The sequence below is a fragment of the Metopolophium dirhodum genome, chromosome 9 (assembly GCF_019925205.1).
Source record: "Metopolophium dirhodum isolate CAU chromosome 9, ASM1992520v1, whole genome shotgun sequence".
NCBI classification, from domain to species: Eukaryota; Metazoa; Arthropoda; class Insecta; order Hemiptera; family Aphididae; genus Metopolophium; species Metopolophium dirhodum.
The window spans coordinates 15,606,580-15,626,895 of record NC_083568.1 but is presented as its reverse complement, the minus strand read 5'-3'; the positions used below and the strand labels follow the sequence as shown (position 1 = coordinate 15,626,895).

The 20,316-nt window shown below is 26.8% G+C and overlaps 1 protein-coding gene across 6 annotated transcripts in view; it reads right to left on the bottom strand.

Annotated features, from left to right (window-relative positions):
• LOC132951904 (protein lap4-like) overlaps positions 1 to 20,316 on the bottom strand; it is a 36,443-nt gene that overhangs the window by 14,925 nt on the left and 1,202 nt on the right. For 5 of the 6 annotated variants that reach the window (XM_061023955.1, XM_061023958.1, XM_061023956.1 and 2 more), the window contains exons 2-11: positions 16,108 to 16,225; positions 3,983 to 4,061; positions 3,822 to 3,911; positions 2,781 to 2,901; positions 2,612 to 2,686; positions 2,303 to 2,520; positions 1,933 to 2,066; positions 1,351 to 1,462; positions 1,111 to 1,283; positions 508 to 662 (exon numbers count right to left, since the gene is read on the bottom strand). In XM_061023955.1, coding sequence (XP_060879938.1) covers positions 508 to 662; positions 1,111 to 1,283; positions 1,351 to 1,462; positions 1,933 to 2,066; positions 2,303 to 2,520; positions 2,612 to 2,686; positions 2,781 to 2,901; positions 3,822 to 3,911; positions 3,983 to 4,061; positions 16,108 to 16,225 — 1,275 coding nt within the window. The remainder of the gene's footprint in view (positions 1 to 507; positions 663 to 1,110; positions 1,284 to 1,350; positions 1,463 to 1,932; positions 2,067 to 2,302; positions 2,521 to 2,611; positions 2,687 to 2,780; positions 2,902 to 3,821; positions 3,912 to 3,982; positions 4,062 to 16,107; positions 16,226 to 20,316) is intronic. The other variant, XM_061023957.1, reaches the window with a different exon arrangement.

The following is a 20,316-nucleotide window of genomic DNA, read 5'->3' as shown; positions in this document are numbered from 1 at the left end:
TTCATCTCAGTTTGTTTCATATTAACACGTTCAACGCCGTCCGTGATTTCAGAAACAAAAACTAAAACTAAAACCATCCATACCTTTAAATTTAGAGTTCATTGCCAATGGCCTATCTAAGTTTCAAAGTTTATTAAAAAAAATTTGATTTAATTATAGCGTATATGAACGTCAGCGACGTTGAAAGTGTTAAAGTATATTAACATAGGTACGCTCAAATTTATAGGTGAGAATACTTTCTAGTGCACCTCGAAAATAATATTTTTTGATATTTAAATTTTGAAGTAACTTATAAGCATTTTAAAATGTATATAATTTTCCATGTTATGAGTTTATAAGACAGATATGACACGTCAGCTATAACGTACTCATAAGGTAGAATTACTATACTTTAATATTATTCTGGTATCAACAACATTTATTAATTGGTTTTTACTATACTCATGTGTTAGGTTAAATATTCTTATCTGGTTTATTATACTACACGAATAACTATTAATAACATACATTTGTATTGGGTTCAGTCTTGATGTCACCAGTGAACTGAACGGATGTTGTCCTGGAATTTGCCTTGTTTTCCCATTCGTTTTCATCTGCTTCACTGGTCGGCTCTTCATCTGGTGGCGAGCACAATGTTTGGTCATAGTCACCAGTGATCAAGCCTACAAAGAATGTGCATGCCATGCGCGCAGATATAGTAAGCATAGAATGTGCTTAGATTATAATATAGATTTAAGTATGTGTAGATAGTAGCATAAGGTAGATATTATGAAATTATTATCCTAATTGCACTTTTTGATGAATTTTGTGGCTAAAGAGAATACAACAAATAGAGCTACGTGAGGAATAGATAAAAAAAAAGTAAATACAATTGCTATGATTGCTTTGATTGAAAATATTATACCTATTTTAAGACTTTTAATAGCTATAATTTTTTACTGATTTGTACATTATTACATTAATACATTATTACAAAATTAAAATAGAAATATTATGGTGATAAAATAATAACAGATTTGAAATATTTTATAATATTTATATAATTAAAAATACGTGCAAAATGTCATGCTACTTTTTATTGTATTTAAATACAAATTAAAAAAACCATACCATTTGCTTCTCCTCTAATTTCAAGCTGAGGCAACAGAAAACAAGTAAGTACTTGTTCGCCAGTTTTTTCATCTTCATCTGTTTGAAAATTGAGCATGGGTTGAGCTTGGTTTTTTGATAGCCAAACTGCCTTTAAATTGAGGCTGGCCAAAGAAAATGGCAAATATTGTAAACTAAAAATAAAACAGTTATAATTTTCTGTAAATATATTTACTAAAAATATATTATTCTCTATATTACTTGTTTCCAGAAACATCTAGTACATGCAATTCAACACAATTTCCAACTTCATTTGGAAGATATTGTAATTTATTATCCCTCAGTGATAGAATACCCAATTGACATAAATTACCTAAAACAATGTATACAGTGTTAACAATATTAACAACATTTGTGTTTTTTTTTAAGACAGTGCTTTTAAAATAGTAATAATAACAAAAACTGAATTGTATTAATTATATTTTACTTATATTATTATACATAAAACATTGAAATACAATTTTTTTTTTTTTATATTAAAAATATACGTTTTGTTAGAAACATCAAATTTAATATAATTCATCTTATAAAATACTAATTAAATTGTTTGATCTGCTCTACATAATTAAATTTAGAGTGTTTGAAGGCTTGAACCAATTAAAATAAATTTAGTATAATACAAATTGGTTATTTTAAAACAAACAAACCACAAAATACTCAAATTAAAAGTTTCTGGAAATTATAGTCTTATCTAATTATAATTTCTAAGTATACTATTTTAGGTAACTACTGTTTTAAATGATTGTGTACTAAAATAAAAAAATACATAATAAATTAATTTACCAATATCAGTTGGTAGACAATGCAGACTATTTCGATCTACATTAAGATTTGTCAGGTTTACAAGTCTCCCAATCGTTGTTGGTAACTCAACCAGAAAGTTTTCTGTAAGTATAAGTTCTTGAAGATTTTCACAACTGTAATTAAATATAAATAAGAATGTTGGTAAAAACCCTCAATAATATTAAGTCAAGTTGAATAATCAGTCATATTATGATTTTTAAAATCACATAAATTAATTAATACACAACATTAGTATATTATTTCAAATAGTTGAGAATATAATCTTAAAACAGTCTATTTATAATTTAGTGTCAACCTGATACATAAAATAAAATTTTTTTAAATAAAATGTATTTATTAGGCTACTTACCATCCGATGCGATCATTTAACATAGTTAATCTATTTAGGTCGACTTTTAATATCATTAGTCGAGTGAGTTCACCAATACCATTTGGAAGGGTTTCTATTACATTTTGAGACAAATGCAGATCGGTTAAGTTTTCTAGACCACCAATTTCTTCTGGAATGTCTTCTAAACGATTTTCAGAAACATCTAGACAAGCTAATTGCTTAAGATTTCCTATTTCCTATTTAATGACAGTAAATATTATATTATACACTAAAATTTAAAAATAATATTTTGTAATAATAAACTACATAATAAAAAACTATAATTACTGCAGGCAAATGCTGTAAATGATTATGATCCAGCCAAAGTTCTTGGAGAACTGGAAGATTACCAATGTGATGTGGCTAAAATATTTACAAAATTAGCATAGACTTAAAATATTGGTTTAAGTCAACAATATTGTTATATCATCATATAATAATTAATAGATTTACTCACCAGATGATCTATTTCATTATCCCCCAAATCTAATCGTTCTAAACGTGTTAATTGTGATAGTGATAATGGTAAAGATGTCAAAAGATTTTCTCGCAGCTCTAGTGATTTTAAATTTGTTAACCTTTAAAAATAAAAAAAAATCACATTAATGTGTAAATTTAACAATGTGAACAATATTTAAATATTAAACAAAAATATAAATTTGAGTGCATACATATGCAAAATAATACAAGGAATTAGTACTTTTGAACTTGGAAGTTATATTTAATAATATCATTAAACTGCTAATTACTATACAACTAGAATTTATTTAGATTTTTAAAGATTTTATTAAGAACATTTATTTTCAATTATTATTCTATTTGAGAATTTGAGAAAGTAACAAATATTTTAATTATTTAAGTATTTAAGTATACAAAATGTTTTGAAATTTTTAAATATGAAAAGTAAATTAATTTACTAAATTGAGTAAATAAACAAAATATACATTGTACTTGTGATTTATAAAAAAAGAGTTGTCAAAATATTAATAATAAATTAAATGGTATACAACATTATAATATCAGCTTTCAGTTATGACAATTAGGTATACATTATATTTATATTTTATAATTAGTTGATTAATACAATAAAATAAAAGACTATTAATAATAATTTGTCAGAAGTATGTGTAGATAATTATTTAGGAGGCATTGCAGTATAGAAGCATACATGTATAACACTTACAAAATAATGTATAACTTAATTTAATATTTTACTGGTATATAGTTTTAACTCATAATTAAAATAAAAATACTTAGAAAAATTTGAATTTTTTATATAATTTATATCATGTTTTGTTATTTAGTTATTGACTATAGATTAAAATGTTTTATTAAAAATGCATTAATGGTTTAATCAGCAATTAAAAATGAACACATAAAATAAATCTAAAATGCATGATATTAATTATATTAATAACAAAATGGTTTGTTAAGTTCTAATAATTAATCCCATCATGATAACTGTGCATATAATGTATCGTAAATGCAATCAACTTACAGCCCAAAATCTGCAGGTAGATTACTTAATGACATATCATTAAGTCCTAATGTAGTGAGATTATGTAGTTGTGAGAATCCAGATGGTAATCTAAAACAATAAAAATAAGAACAATAACATAAAATTAAAAGGATATTATCTAAATTACTTATTACACTTACTTAGGAATAGGGTTACTACTGAAGTCTGCAACTTGCAGTAATCTCAGACTTCTAATTTCATCTGGTATATCAGGTATATCTAAAAAAAAATTTTTGGAACATCAATAACTAATAAGTTCCAAGTTGCTGTTCATACTACACATACTTATTCTGTAAGATAATATAATATTTTAATATTTTAGTTTTACTATTAATTGTTATTAGTTGAACCTTAAAATTAATTTTACTTTTTCAATAACGAAAAGGTGGAGTAATATTCTTTAAAACCATTTTAGAATTTAGAATGAACGTGTTTGTCAAATAAATATTGAAAGTTTCAGTTGTTTTATTAATAAAGTAAACAAAATTGGTAGGAAAATGTTAACTAATAATAGTTAGTTAAAATACTACAAAGTGATACCCATTTACACCAAACATTTCAGGAAAGCTCTAAGTTAATCTCTAAGTTAAATTTAAAAACAAAGTTATGCAATGTACTATGTGCCAATTAATACTATATAACGTGTTAGTGCAGCAATTCAAAAGTATTAGTTAAATTAAATTAGTAGGTACACCTTTGTTACAAAAAGTTAAGTTTCTTAGAAAAAATAAATTATTGTTATAATATTAATAAAATTCATTTTTGTTAATTATGATTTATGATATTACAATGATTAGAAAATATTTTTATTTTTATGCACACATGTGATTATTACCTATTTTGTACAGTATTAATTATAATTTGACAAAAATACATATTTGAGAAAAGAGTAGGAAAGAATACATAAATTTAAATTGTTGGTGAAAAAGCTACCTATGCATAAATCAGGAAACTGGTTTGGGAAAGGACCATGCCCTCTACAAGTATTGTTATTGTGCATGTATACAAATATATTATTTATTTAACCAACTTATATAGTTGGTTTCAATGTGGGGTAATCAAACAGCCAATTTTCAAAGTTAAAGGTTCAAATACATCAGAAACAAATTAATAAACATAATAATAATAAATTTACATTTATACAGTGTACAGTTTCCAAGGGTATAATAAAAATAATATTCTTAATATTCTAGTTTAATATAAGTTTATGGGCGTATAATTTACATTTTAAATACCTCTATTACAAAAATGCTATGATTACTTAATAATAAATGCCAAATGGCATATTGAGCACAAAATGAATCACGGTAAAAATTTGGATATTAGTATTCTAAATACTGTAAAAAAGTATTTAAATGCATATTTTAATACAAAAAATCTGGGATCCGGTACTCCAAAAATGAAGCATTCAAAGTTCGAATAAAGTGGTTATAATAGTTAGCTATATCACAACAAGTAGGAAGTAATAATAGTAATGTCATTGGACGTAGCCCATTCCCGTTTTGCAAAAAGGTCAATTCCCAAACAAGCGTTATTCATAACCACACATTTTCAAAAAAAGGTCGTCGTTCAAAACTGCACACTTTTCTACCTTAACCCCGCATATTTTCCCCAAATCAAACAGTTCAATACCGCACATATTGATAAATATCAATAACGTATACATTTATCATTTATGATTTTGCTGATTACATATTGGATAGTTATAATGAGACCAATCATTTTTCCCCAATATTGTAGGCAGAAGAGCCCAATAAATGAACGACGAACGGCACAGAAAGTTACCATAGTCAACTTAGGCATGAATTTTATGTTCCACATCCTACAATATTTCATTCGGTAAACTTCTAGTTATCATTGATTTATTTTTGTTTATTTTAATTTTTTTTAGATAGATATGTTAAAACAATAACAGATAATTACTGAAACCAAATTTCTACTCATTACGAAACGGCAACGTGAATCGTACACGCAAAGTATGTAGGGAGAAAGAAAAATCGATTTTCAAAGGATATGATCATTTCGTTAACAACGAAATTAGTTTAATTGATTATTTAAAAACATTAGGATGTAAGTTTATTTCAATTTAATTATATATTGAATTATTTTTAGTAACAATAAAATATGTTTAATTTTTACTTGTCAATCAAATGTGTGCGGTTTTGAACTATCGACCTTTCAAATTTTCCTTTTTAACAATAGAATAAATGTGTGCGGTATTGAACGGTGTAAAATGTGCGGTTATGAACGGTAAGTGTGCGGTTATGACGACCGCCGTTCCAAACGGCCCCGGTCAAAAAAGGTTTTACAAACAGGTAACTTCTGACTTAGGAGTTAGGACTGTCTCAAAAGAAATATGCTTAAAAATGTATTGGTGTTTTTTTTTAAGGTTTCCTATATTATAAGTAAATTATAAAAATTATATAAAAAATTCTAATATTGTGAACTAAATGTTATTAAAATAATATTCAATTTTAAAAATAGAAAAAATCGTAAAAAAATGTATGTATAATATTATGTAAAAACTAAAAATATAAACAAATCATACATTGGGTTAATTTTTAAGGCACAATTTTTTTTGTATAATCCAAACGTTGTTTCATTTGATGAAAATTCGTCAATGATGATTCCAATGAGCCCCTATTTTTTCGATTTAGGTGTATTTATAATTTATGTATATATTTTTCTATTTCGATTTAAATGATACAACGGTAAACGGTATATTGGTATATCGACCCAAATCGGTTTACCAGTATTACCATCAGCTGTTTAGGAATTTACGTGTTCATAATATCTTTTTTGATGGGAGCCTTTTGGGAATTTACCTGTTCATAAAACCTTTTTAGGTGGTAGCCGTTCGGGAATAAGCTAACAATAGACGGGAGCCGTTTGGGATGCGTCGATATCATTGGTACCTACTATCTATAGGTTAGATTAGTTGTTGTTGGTTTTTTTTCATTAGGTAGATCATTTAATTTAAATGTACATAAATACTAATTGGCACGTTAATATTGTTCAACATACCTATTCCATAAATTAAATTAATTTCAGTTAAATTTTTCCTTATACTTAATTAAGTACTGCTTTTTTTCCTAGGAATTATTTTCCGCAAATTTTCTGGAAGTCTACCGTACAAACCAACACTACATATACACTTAGTTATCACAATGTCACCTATTGCGTATATAGGTAATAAAACCTTTAAGGCTTTAACTAACTAACCGTTTCTCTGCCCCACCAAGTATTTAAAAACTAAAATTAGATATTTAAAACAGTTATATAGGTACTATTGCAATTTTTAACTGGTTTAATTATTATTATTCTATTAACTAAGTACGTGTTTGTTGATGTTTTAAGTTTGTTCACATAGGACTTGGTGACACAGAAATAAATACATTATTAGTAATAATGATAATAAATATTATACCTATACAAAAAAGTAGTTATAAATAAATGTCTACCAATTTAGAATGGAACATTTAAGAATTTAGAATTCTTTTGAAAATAACCATCTACGGTTTTTACTTTTTTATGTTTTTTTTCTTTCAGGGAATTAAATTCTTTGGATCCTTTAGTAAACACAAGGTTGGTTTAAAACAAACACGCATAATAATATACTATTTTTTTATGATTATACTTTTAAAACAAATTGATGGTAAAATGATAAATCAAAGCTATTCTTACATCATAGTTCTATAAATATATTTATAGATTAAATACCATATGCCAGACAGCTAGAGTCTAGTCAACATAAATAAATAATACAATTTCAAACATGGACGAACACGATGGCACAAAAATGTCATCTAATGCCAAACAATAATATGATTTTATTTGCCAACAACCTTATTATTATACAGGTAAAACAAGGTGATTGACCCTTATAGCTGGAGCCTACTGCACAGTACATAATAACTAAAACCAGTTTTCAGTTACTGACAAGGATGAGTGAAGTATGCTGCTGGATAAATACAGCCAGTCTACTTGAATTACCAATCAAATGAATAACATTCTGGGCCCGAAGACATCGAATAAATCGATTGTTATTATTCTTACGATCCAGTTTTTGAATAGACCGTTAAAAATAAAAAGAACAATAATTATTATTTCATAGAATCATATTACAAGCGGAGATGACGAAAAATAAATGATGATATAATATCATGTACTCATTAAAAAAAAAATGTATTCTTTCGAAAAACTTATTTATTTAGTAGAAAACAATAAATTATACTTAGGCACTTGACGTTAACATATTATAAATTATTACTTATGAATATTATAGTTTTTATTGGTGCTGTAATAATAATAATAGCATTCAGAGCATAAATTACATGCTTAAAAAATGTGTAAATATTTTTTGAAGCCTGGAATGTTTATTAATTACATATTTTTAATGGTAAGTACAAATTATTTGTGAAAAATAGAACCTAAGTAGGCCAAATTTATTAATTCATAATTATTATTAATATTACACATTAATTTAATTTTCTAGCCGATGAAATAATGGTTGGTAACAAATATAATATTACAATAGTAGGTATTATTTAATAATGATATTATCTATTTATTTTCTTAAAAACAAAATTGATTAAAAATGTGTCATATTTTTATATTATGAAATTAATGTAAATATAACATATTATTCAACAATCGAATATGATACATAGATAAATTGATGATTCATCCAAGTGCAGATTGATGTCATATTATACGTTTTTAAGAAATAATAAATAATATCAAAATACAAATCGAATAACGGAAACGAATTTTACAACCGACCTCAATCAATGATAAATCATAACCATTCCAAGACTACAAGAGTCCCAACAAAATAAATTAAACATTGCTAACTAAAATGTTGCACAACTTTTTAAGGCAAAATAATTTTAAAAAATGTTAAAAAGTCAATTTCAAGAAGACTTTATTGCAAATTTCAATATGTTCTCAGAATCTCGCATCATTTTAGTTCGATCGGTTCATTGGAAAAATAAGCCGCGGAATGTATATATAATCCACAATACAATATTAACCGACTATGTATAATAAATAATTATACCAAGGTTTTGACTTTTTTTTAAATATTTTTGATACGCACATTATATTAATACTATGTGAATAAAATACACTATAAATAACACCTATAACGGTCGTAGACGCTAACCGTCTATCCAAACGCAAACGGGGAACACGATGTGCGGCGTACCTTGACGGCGCCGCCCTCGGGTTTTTGTAATCCTCGGGAAACGCGTTTTGCCGGACCGGAAATGGCGGGCACTCGCCAATATAAAACGTACGAGTTGTTCCGCTGGGATTTCACCGCACTGCACACCACTACATTTTATTAGTATTTATTATTTCACGGACGACGATGCGAAAATCGAACAGCACACGATGTGGACGCGGAGAAAAAGGCCGGCGACAACCGAGTTTACCTCGGACCGATCAACTATCGCGATTACCATCTACTGAGTACGCCAGTGTGGACCGCGGTCAACGAATTTTTGACGGACCGCCGTCCATAATATTCACATTACTCGTGAGCGGGTAATCGGGATATTCTCTGTTGGTTGGTCGGAAAGGAAAAAAACAGTTGGTTTCACAATCAAACTTTTCCCGCAACGTCGCCGTGAAATGCTGTGCAATGTGACGACATACCGGCGAAACAAGTGTTGCAAGTTGAAACGCAATCCCTTCAATCTGAACCTAACTAAAAGCTCGCATTTGCATTTCCGATAATAATAATAATAATAGTGATATAAGTATTGTAATAATACATTTATAATTAATATACATATTACATTTGTTGTTGAGTTTTTGCTGTTACATACAAATATTATGTTTGAAAATTAAATGATTTGTTGTTTATTAATTAATAAATTATACTAGCTGCAGGTCCCGTGCAATTCGTTGCCCGTTAAAAATACAAACTCTATATAATAATATGATTCAACATTTTTGTTAAATTCATCATTTAATACCCGGCGTAGCGATGTTCAAAACTTCTCGTGGATTTACTTCATCTTAATCTCCATCAAGGATTTTTAACATCATAACGGTGGTTGGGAGTCACACACACTCATTTTGATGGTTTTAACCAAATATAAAATACAGGTAATCATAGTAACTTTACTATTTTATTTTTTGTAACAAATAGCAACACTATAATAAGTAAATATGTTATTATTTCTATTATTCCTAAAAAATTTTCAAATTTGCAATAAAAAAAATAAGGGCCCCTTATCGAGATAAAATACAGCCTATAGATCCTTGGGATAGTGTAGCTTTCCGATGGTAATTTTTTTTTTTAAATTTTTTTTTAAGGTTTTGTAGTTTTAGAGATTACCCCGAACAAACAAACAATTTGTTATCTTTATTATACGATCTATATTTTAATAAAGAGCAATGTCAGTGTGTGTGTTTAAGCGATCCTTAGCCAAGTTTATTGCACTAATGGTTTTGAAATTTTAGGTAATTCTATACTTGAGGAAGGGCATATCCAAGCCAATTTTTAATTTTAGAGAACTTCACACAGGGATTTTATGTCTCACAAAAATTTAATATTTTTTGTTTGAAGGGGTAAATTTACGGGAATCACCGTGCAGGATCAGCTAGTAGATAATATTTCTGATGATAGAAACACCACTATTGAATATTGGTAGGGGGAGCCGGGAGGGAGTTGTGCAAAATTGATTGTTTATTCATCATTTAAAAAAATTGACTCAAGAGGATGTCGTACCCCGTCTTACGACTTATACACGCACACAAAATAGGAAATTTTTGTTTATCAGTTTCAATAGTGTGCTATTAGTTTTGATATTGGAGTGAATTGACCTATAATCAAACTTTTAGGTAACAACATTATCTGTGTTCTCTCGATCGATTTTATTACGATAATTTAATTTTTAAGTGAGTTATGAGCATTTTAAAATATTAATACTTTACATACTCATATCTCATTTAAAAATTAAAATATTGTAAAAAACCAATCGAGAGAAGTAGAGGACACAGATAATGTTCTTACCTATAGGTTTGATAATAGGTCAATAATCCACTCTAATATCAAAACTAACAGCACACTATTGAATCTGGTGAACAAAAAATTTGGTATGTCACGATGTTGTTTATTGCTTGTAAGATGGGGACAACACATACGTGTACGACGTCCTCTTAAGCAGATGGTCAATGGTATTTTTAACGACTGAAAAACATGATTTAGAGACCGATAAAAGTAGAGAAATTTAAACAAATGTTTGGTGGAAGGCAAATTGTATTAACTAAATTAATTATTTAATAATAGTATGTATTAAATTTGAATGTCTTAGAAACCTTAATTTTATTTTATAGATTTCCTCGAAAGTATTATGGATGATTTCATATTATATTCCCGTATATTCCCTAAGTCCTAAGTACATTTTTATTTTGAGGGGGATTGAGGATTCAGTTTCCCATATAAAAGTATCGTGGTCACCAGTCGAGATAGAAACAATAATCTTAAATCTGGAGGAAACTGGAAAAGATAATTTACATATTTATTATTAATTTGTTAGCGATAATGAACAACGTTTTTATAACGAGTGTCCTTGATAATATTATGTGGTATGCGTTAGATTCGTTGCGGTGAATCTTGTATATACCTAGAAATTTCAGTACATGTCTTCTGTAGTTAGAATATAAGTTAATAAGATAATATTGATTGGGTGTTCCGTGAAATCTAAGTGGGTCGTGTATAAAATAGGACGAACAAAATAACTAATAAGTTAAAATAAACGCAACTAAAATCTTAGTTTATGGAGGCTAGTGGCTAGGACTTTTTAATAAAAAAAAATTAAAAACGTAATTCCTATATAATTGATAGCGTTTTTGATGAGGCTTATTGAAGTTTTTGAAAGACCTTCCGAACGAGGCAATTGTCATGCGAATTTCTAGATAAATTACTGGACATCCAATGAGCTATCAGACATTAATAGACGATGGTCGATGATCGCTTGACAATCGCGCCGATCGTACGGTATCGTTGACAACACTGTCGCAACCACCTTGTTAGCGGAGTAGACACTTTCGGCTGGATTTTGGGGTTCAAAGTCTGCAATTGCCAATTGTATACTTAAAAATATTTATTACTATTTAGTAACTAATAGAAAATTAAATGTTTGATACACAAAAAACTATTTCATAAAGTTGTATAAATTTAATACATACGTATTTTACAACAACTGTTTTTTTCAAACACGTTTCCAAGCTATTAAAAAATAATTGAATAATAGGGTGTGGTACCAATCATTTAACGTAGGGTACCGTTTATGTATGATATTATTTTAGTATAGGTAGTAGGTACATCATCATATCACTATTCATTAGGGAATAGCCCAGTATCGCGGGTGTGTACCTACGTAGTTTTTAATTTTTTTTATGGTAATATAGTATAGATTGGCATGTATATGTAAAATGTCGACACAATTTCGATATGTAAGAAAACATTTGTCGTTCTATTGTTTTTATACTCATTATTATTATTATAAAATATGTAGATACTAGTGGTACTACTACTAACAGTATAGACCTGTGTCTTATTTCAACTTGCTGTAGTCACAATGTATTATTTTAAACACGCAGGAAAAGTGTTGAATATATATATATAATATTATGTAGTAATTAAAATAAAAATGTTTTCTCTGAACAGCCATTTTGCAAAGTGTACACAACGCAATTTATACAGCAGTGTAGTTTAAACTGTGTAATTATATTTTTTATCCCATATCCCAGCATGAGCCTAAAACCATTGGAACATTAATATTATCACGTAGGTATTACGTATAAGTGTATCAAATTAACACATATTTTGATTATTGTATAAGAGTTTATGGTATATTTACTTAATTTTACGAGTTATTTGTGACAACAAATTATTATACAACAGTCCACAGTCGACAATATCAAAATGTTGTTATAATGAACACGTTTAAAAAACAAAAAATTCAACAACTGATTATTATTTATTTTTATTTAATATCACAATATTATATAGTTGCAAAAATATAATTAAGTTGAATTTACTGAGTTTAGCTTACAAAATATACAAGGGCAAATGACCTGAAGCACTACATGTTTTAACCAGGACCCATACGTACTATTTGATGACATGACTAGGATGTATGCATGGGTTCACATGAGAACGGTGGGAGGAAACATTCTAATAGTTTACACACACACATGAAGGAAGTGAAGTAAAAACATTCAATGTAAATTTCTGCATTGCATTTTGATATTATATTATAACTGCATTTACCATAATGAAAAAAATTTGACCCCATTCAATTAATGGCTGAATAGCCCCAGAATAACCCTTAAAATACACAATATTAAAAAAAGGTGGGTAAGTGGATGTCGCTCTGCTGTACAGTAGGTCACTGTAATGGATGGTGTTAAATATGAATTCAATGATATAATACCATTGTATAAGAAAAACGATTCTGAGCGAAAACGGTCAATCAGCCTATGTCCCTATGATATTACCAAGTATATTTGATGATATTATTGTGAATAAAGTAATTTATATATAACCTATTTACGTGGAGCCTTGTTTTAAATTTTCAATCCTTAGCTATAAAAGTTGAAAATTTTATAAATTTTTAACTACAAAATAATTAGTACATTTTAAATTTGATAAATTTTGTCAACATTTGAACTTTAAATGCTTATAAAAAAAAATTGTGCCTATATATTTTTAATATTTTCAACTGCTATTGTAACAATATATCAGGAGCCTTGATTTAAATTTTCACGCTTTTCTACCCAACAAATAAAATTTTAATGATATTTATAGAAAAAAAAAACTAAAAAAATTGAAAATAGACAATGTCAGCTCAAAAACTGTCAAATTATTTTCAAAATTATATCGTGTATAGAAAATGCTAATATAAACATTCAGTGAAATTTTCAAGTATCTACAGTTATACGTTTTTTAATTACAACAAAATAAGAAAATCGTTATATGAGAAATCGAGTGAATATCAAATGTTGTAAAAATATGAATTTCAAACGCTCATAAAAATTTAATTTGACTTTCTTGTAGACATTTTTTTTTGTTGATAAAGGCAGATAAACTTATGGATAATCTTGTATTACATTTTCTAATCTCAGATTTAAAAAGAAAATTTTTTATGAATTCTCAACTCAAAATAATATGCTAATTTTCGTGATTTTTCCGTATTTTGTCAAGATTTGAACTTTAAATGCTTATAAATAAAGACTGTGACTAAGGATTTTTAATTTTTTTCATCTGCCTTTGAAACAATAACCTAGGAGCCTTCTATTACATTTTCAAGCTTTTTTACTCAACAGATAAAATTTTACTGATATTTATAGAAAAAAAAACTGAAAAAAAATGGAAATTGACAATGTTCGTAAACAGCTCAAAATATTTGGAAAATGTTATGGTGTATAGGAAATACAATTATAAACATTCAGTCAAAATGTCATGTCCCTACGGTTATTTGTTTTAGAGTTACACCAAAACCCAAAATCGATTTTCTCGAAAACAGATTTTGCGTAAAAATTCACGTTTTTCTTTTGTTTTTCACGTCGCTTTTGAAAACTACTGGGAAATTTTTAATTTTGACCCCCCAAAGTACCAACAAGATTCACTTTCCTATCAGAAAAGTTACTGTTGAAGAAAATCCAAGCACTTTTACTGTCCTAAAAGGTGATGACAGACATACAAAAAAAAAAAAAACACACATCATTGTAAAATAAATACATTCATCGCTTTGCTCAGAATCTAAAATAAGTTATAAGTTAGTTGTTATGTTAGGGCTGCTGCGGCAAAACATTTATTCTGCTGAACACTAATCTTGTCTACGCTTCCAGAATTGTGAGAAGCCGTATGTTTTATCTGATGTATTATATATTTAAAAAATTAAGATATTCAATAAAGTAACACAAACTTTTTTGGTCCACATTTACTTGAAACTTGATGAGTAACATTGTAGAAGTACAAACTCAATTCTGGTAATGTTACGCGAGACACAAAAGACAAAATATATAATGACTAACCTACCCTATAGGCAGGTATTACTACTATCCAGGGGTTAAAGTGGGGGTAGGACACAGGGGGACTCAGACCCCCCCCCACCACTGACAGTGGTTAAAAAGTGTCTCTTTTAACAAATTAGGATTTTCAGGGTTAAAAGTAAGATGAGTAGTTTACACAATTACTGTTTATACGTCATTACATATACAATTTTACATGGAATGCTTAAAACTATATGGAGACAGTAGCCCCATGGAATTTTTTCCCATTTTAAGCCCTGCTATTATCATAAAAATTAAGTTTAATATAATAATAGTTTCAATTTATACAAAAAATAATCAACATTTGGAATTGTGGGTTTCAAAATATAAACAAAACTGTTAATGTTTAAGTATAAAAAATAATTACTTCTAATTGTATATGAATGACAGTATTATGTTAATTTCATGAATATTAAAAAGTATAGGTAAGTACCTACCTACCTATTAATTTTGAACTTTTATTTACCATGAAATATATATATTTATAAATTTGAAGTCTTATAAGTTATTAAAACTAGTAGAGAAATATAAATATTTTATTCCTCATCTTGGTATACTCTCTAGTGCACTTTTTTAGGCAGTAAAATATATTTAAATTACTATTATTGCTTGTATTAACACTTCATTAAAATGTATAAAATCAGAACAGTGCATAAATAAATAAGAATTGCTTGCCACTGCGTATCTTACAAAAAGAGAATATAATTAGCTTGAATAATTTTAGCTTAAATTTCTTTAGAAACGATAAATGATAATTACATGATTACCCATAATCATCATTAAGTACCATTTAACGAAAAACAATAGTAATTACTAATTACTAATTAGTATATACAAATGAATAATATTACAAAATAATAAAATTGCTTATGAACTGAATAGTGTTAAAATCAAACAAATATGAATATTTAAAAATTTTAAAAAGAAAATTAGTTTAATAAGTTTTTTATTTAAGTTCAGTTTATAGTTAGTCAAAGTACCATAGTAATGGTAAAGTAATAACTAATAAGTACATATATGTACTTATGTTTTATTTTATTAATGTGTAAAAAATATAATCAATTTTAATTGTGCTTAAATTAATTGAAAATGTATGTTATACCTAGTTACAAATTTTAAATAGGTACCACATTTTAATTGTTTCTAAATACCATAGTTAATATAATTATATAAAATAAAATACTATAATTACCATTTCTTGAAACATCTAATTCCACCAAATTTTCAAAATATTGTATTTCTGGTGGTAAACGGTGTATTTCATTGTCACTTAACCCAAGCTTCCGTAACCTTTGAAGTCTGAAGAAGTTCTGTAAAACAAAAATAATAATAAAATATATTTTATAATAGGTAGGTAGGTATTATAATTAATTGTTATTAGATATGAGAAAATACGGTGAAACTAGGTTTAAAAAAAGCATTTATTGGATGATAAACAAGATGTATTAAACACCAACTAAGTTCAAACAATAAATTGATCAACCAACATAATTTAGTTACATAGTTGAAATTCATGCATTTATTCAACGAGTTGTACAGTAATTATTTACTGTTTTTTTTGACAAATAACTACAGAACTTAAATAAGAAATATGTATGTGAATAAATAATAGGTAGGTGGATTTTTTATGGTTTTAAACTGTCAATAATGATTCGTGTATAATTTACCTACACAAGTGATAATATATAATTATTAATACATATTCAAAAATTATGTAAAAATAAAATATATTAGTCAAAGTAAGGTCATTAAATGACACATAAGTTATCTATGGAGAATGATGTAATTTTGTATAAGACCTTGGCTTAATACTGGACAGGTTACATTATATCTACATCTTTAATATTAAGTCTTTATTGTTATCAACGCACATGATACTGTACTTAAAGACCTTATTATTTTACTTATTACTCACATAGAAAAAAGAACTAATTTTTGCATAGTTTATCATTTAAAAATAAATTGGAGTATTGTTTGGGATATAGGAAACCTATTAAATTGTTTTATTACTGCTATTATTATTATAATTCTATTTTAGCTATTTTTAGTTTTCAGTACCAACCATAACTTACTATTTTATGGCAAACCTTTAATACATACAACATATTATTTTGAAGGGTTTGTAATAAAAGCTAGAATAATAAATGTTCAGCACATTATACAATATAAACCGCGTGAACAACCAAACTTTCATAAATAAATATTTAAATACTATACAATTTTTAAAATATAAATTATCAAATAGCTGACCTATATGACAAACAAAGAATCTGTTTAGTGTTTAATAATAAGAATTATAATGATTTTAAATAGGTAATTATTTAACAATTAAAACAAATAGGTAAACTGCCTAATTTAAGTATTAAGGTTAAAATTGTTCTTATGAATAATAATTATGTAGGCATAAACTATAAAGTATTTACTCGAGTATTTATTATTTTCCTACAATAACCTAATGAAATTATTTTATTTTAAGTACAATTAAAACAACATTTTAAGTAACATACCTATAGGTACTAGGGTACCTACATATTACTACAGTAGTGACATTTCTTTTCAAAAATAGGTATTTATTGGGAGAGGAAATTGCAAAAGTCATAATATCTAGTCCATTAATTTCATTTTTATTTGAATCTAGTACCCTGTTATTATGTGATATAGTTTAGAATAACCGTATAAATGTAGTCATTTGTAAATAATTACTTATGATATAAAACAAATATTTGATTAGAGCTGTCACTATAAATCATAGGGTAGGCACTGTATTTAATTAAATCACAGAAGACTAAGAACAAACACAATGATATGTTTTTTTTAATTCCGATTTTACTATGAGATATAATTATATAAAGTTATTATCTGAATTTATAATAAACATTTTTTATTTACCAATAGGTAGTTATTAGGTAGTAAATATTTGAAGGTGAAGTTTATATATAATCAAGATTTTACTTTTATCCAAACTTAACAAATTCTTTTTACAAAAACTTGCTAGTTTCTGATTTTTCTCATTGTTTTTGTTTGTTTGTAAGCAATAAGCATCAAGCATACTACTAATGAGTTTAAAATGAAATTCAACCGATAATATTTTAAAATAATAAAATTCAATGTGTTCAAATTTACATTCCTAGAATGGTAAACATATCAAAATCCTAACAAACGACAAAACATTTCATAATTGACATAGGTGCCAACGATCTACAAATTAGTAGAAAAATATTTAATTAATTTTATTCAAACAAAACAATACCTATACGATGGTGGTACCTATACACAATGATTAGTGGGTATCACTGCCGGGTATAAGTCTAGGCCAAAACAATATAGGTTTTGGAAATTAGATAGGTATACTAATGTTGAGACTAATGTTTTGTCCACCACCGGTTGCCATGGTTTCCAATACCATTGTAACTATGGTATTTATTGTTGTTTGTATCATCAATTTGCCCCGGGTTATCATCTCATTTATTAAAGATTGTTGTTTTTTCAGTACCCAAAGATTCTAATTGGATTTCATGGTTACAAATTCTATTTTCTAGTAATTCATAGTTCTAAGAAATTGTCAGTTTAAACAATTTAAAAATAGTAGGTACCTATAACTGACCAAGACTGTGACATCAAAAGTCATAATAGACAGTTACTATGCATTCTATAAAAGACATTTTTTTATACAAATTATTTATTATTGTGTACCTATTGTGAAATATGATAGGTACCTAAGTGCTTAGTATTAGCCATTAGGTACTTAATACAATTAAATACAACTTGTTATGAGTAGATAACTATTCCCATGATAATTTTGTATAGGTAAGAAAGTAAATTAAGGCAATTTTACTTATATAGGTACCTAAATATTAAATTTAATTAAAAAAATATTTTATGTGGTTTTATTTTCAAAAATGTTCCACAAGTGATTTTAATAAAATGGAAATTCAAACATACAAATATAATATAGTAGGTACTTTCATATTGAGTAGGCAATATTAGAATATGAGAAAATGCACATAATTGGGTAGGTAAGCACACCGTGCACATAGAATTTAGAAATAATAGTATAATTATTAAATTCCACTGTTGATAAGGTTTAAACGCTTATATAAACAATGAACATACTATCCAAATATATAGGTATACCTACAACCTAGAGGTACCGAACAATAATCTTATATAGGTACCGACTTTTTTATGAACGTGCCAAAAAATATAAATCTAGAAAACCACATAAATGTACACATAATTTTAAAACTAAACAGTTGATTTTATAATTGACTAAAACCACAGTTAATTTATTATATAATCTGTTCTAAAATTATAGTTAAAGCATTTTTGATTTTCTTCCTGATGGATTAGGTATTAGCATTAAAATAATACTAATGCATTTTAGTAGTTAGTGCATTTAAAGTATCAGTAGGAAAGTACCGGGGAAAAAGACTTCATCATCATAATTCATAAGATACCTTACCAGGATTGGCAGTATTAATTGTGTCAATGTCAATGGCATGTATTTAATTTTTTTTTTCCTGAGTGTGCATGATGAATTGAATATAAAACATAAATAACACCTTGTAATTTTGTTCCAAATTAAACATATTTATTATCAAGGTCATGAGTGCAAAAAGTGCAACGAAACGATAACAATATTTTATTTACATTTAACAATGAATCAAACAGAAATGTATGTGCTTAGACCATTTTCTAATATTTAATCAAATTATTAAGTAGGTACCTATGCATTTTTATAGGTAACCAGATAAGTAACTCTTAGTTGAATATTAATGTTATTTACAATATCTACAACTAAAGAAAAATTAAAATAGGAGTGAATTTCTTTCAAATTTTAAAAGTAAATGCAGATTTCAGTGAAATAAAATATATTGAACAAGAGTGTAAGAAAATATAGGATATGTACTTATAAACAAAAAAAGATGTATTTTACAAAGATACACGGTAAAACACGGAGCAATATACAATCCAATAAATATATCCATCAATTTGTTTATTTTACAATATAATACCATGATGTAGGCATGAAAGTTATGAAGCCATGTGTTGTTTCAATTGTATATAATAATATTATATTGTGCCTAATACTTTTACTTTTTAGTATTATAAATGAATATGAAAAGGTAGGTTGGAATTTCTATTTACATAAATTGTAAAGATATCTGGTCATCGTTACTGCTAGGTAGGTCTATCTATTAATTTTCATTGAAAAAACAATAAAAATTATTTTTTAGAAAACGGTTTTACAAATAGGTATAGATACTATTGAAAATAATTTGAAGCCTACCATATTTTAAAATGTTAAATACTTTTTGATGAAAGTAAATGACAACTAAAACAGGTAGTTAAGTTACACCTAAATGTTTATTAATTAGGTACATTAGATAATAGATACCTA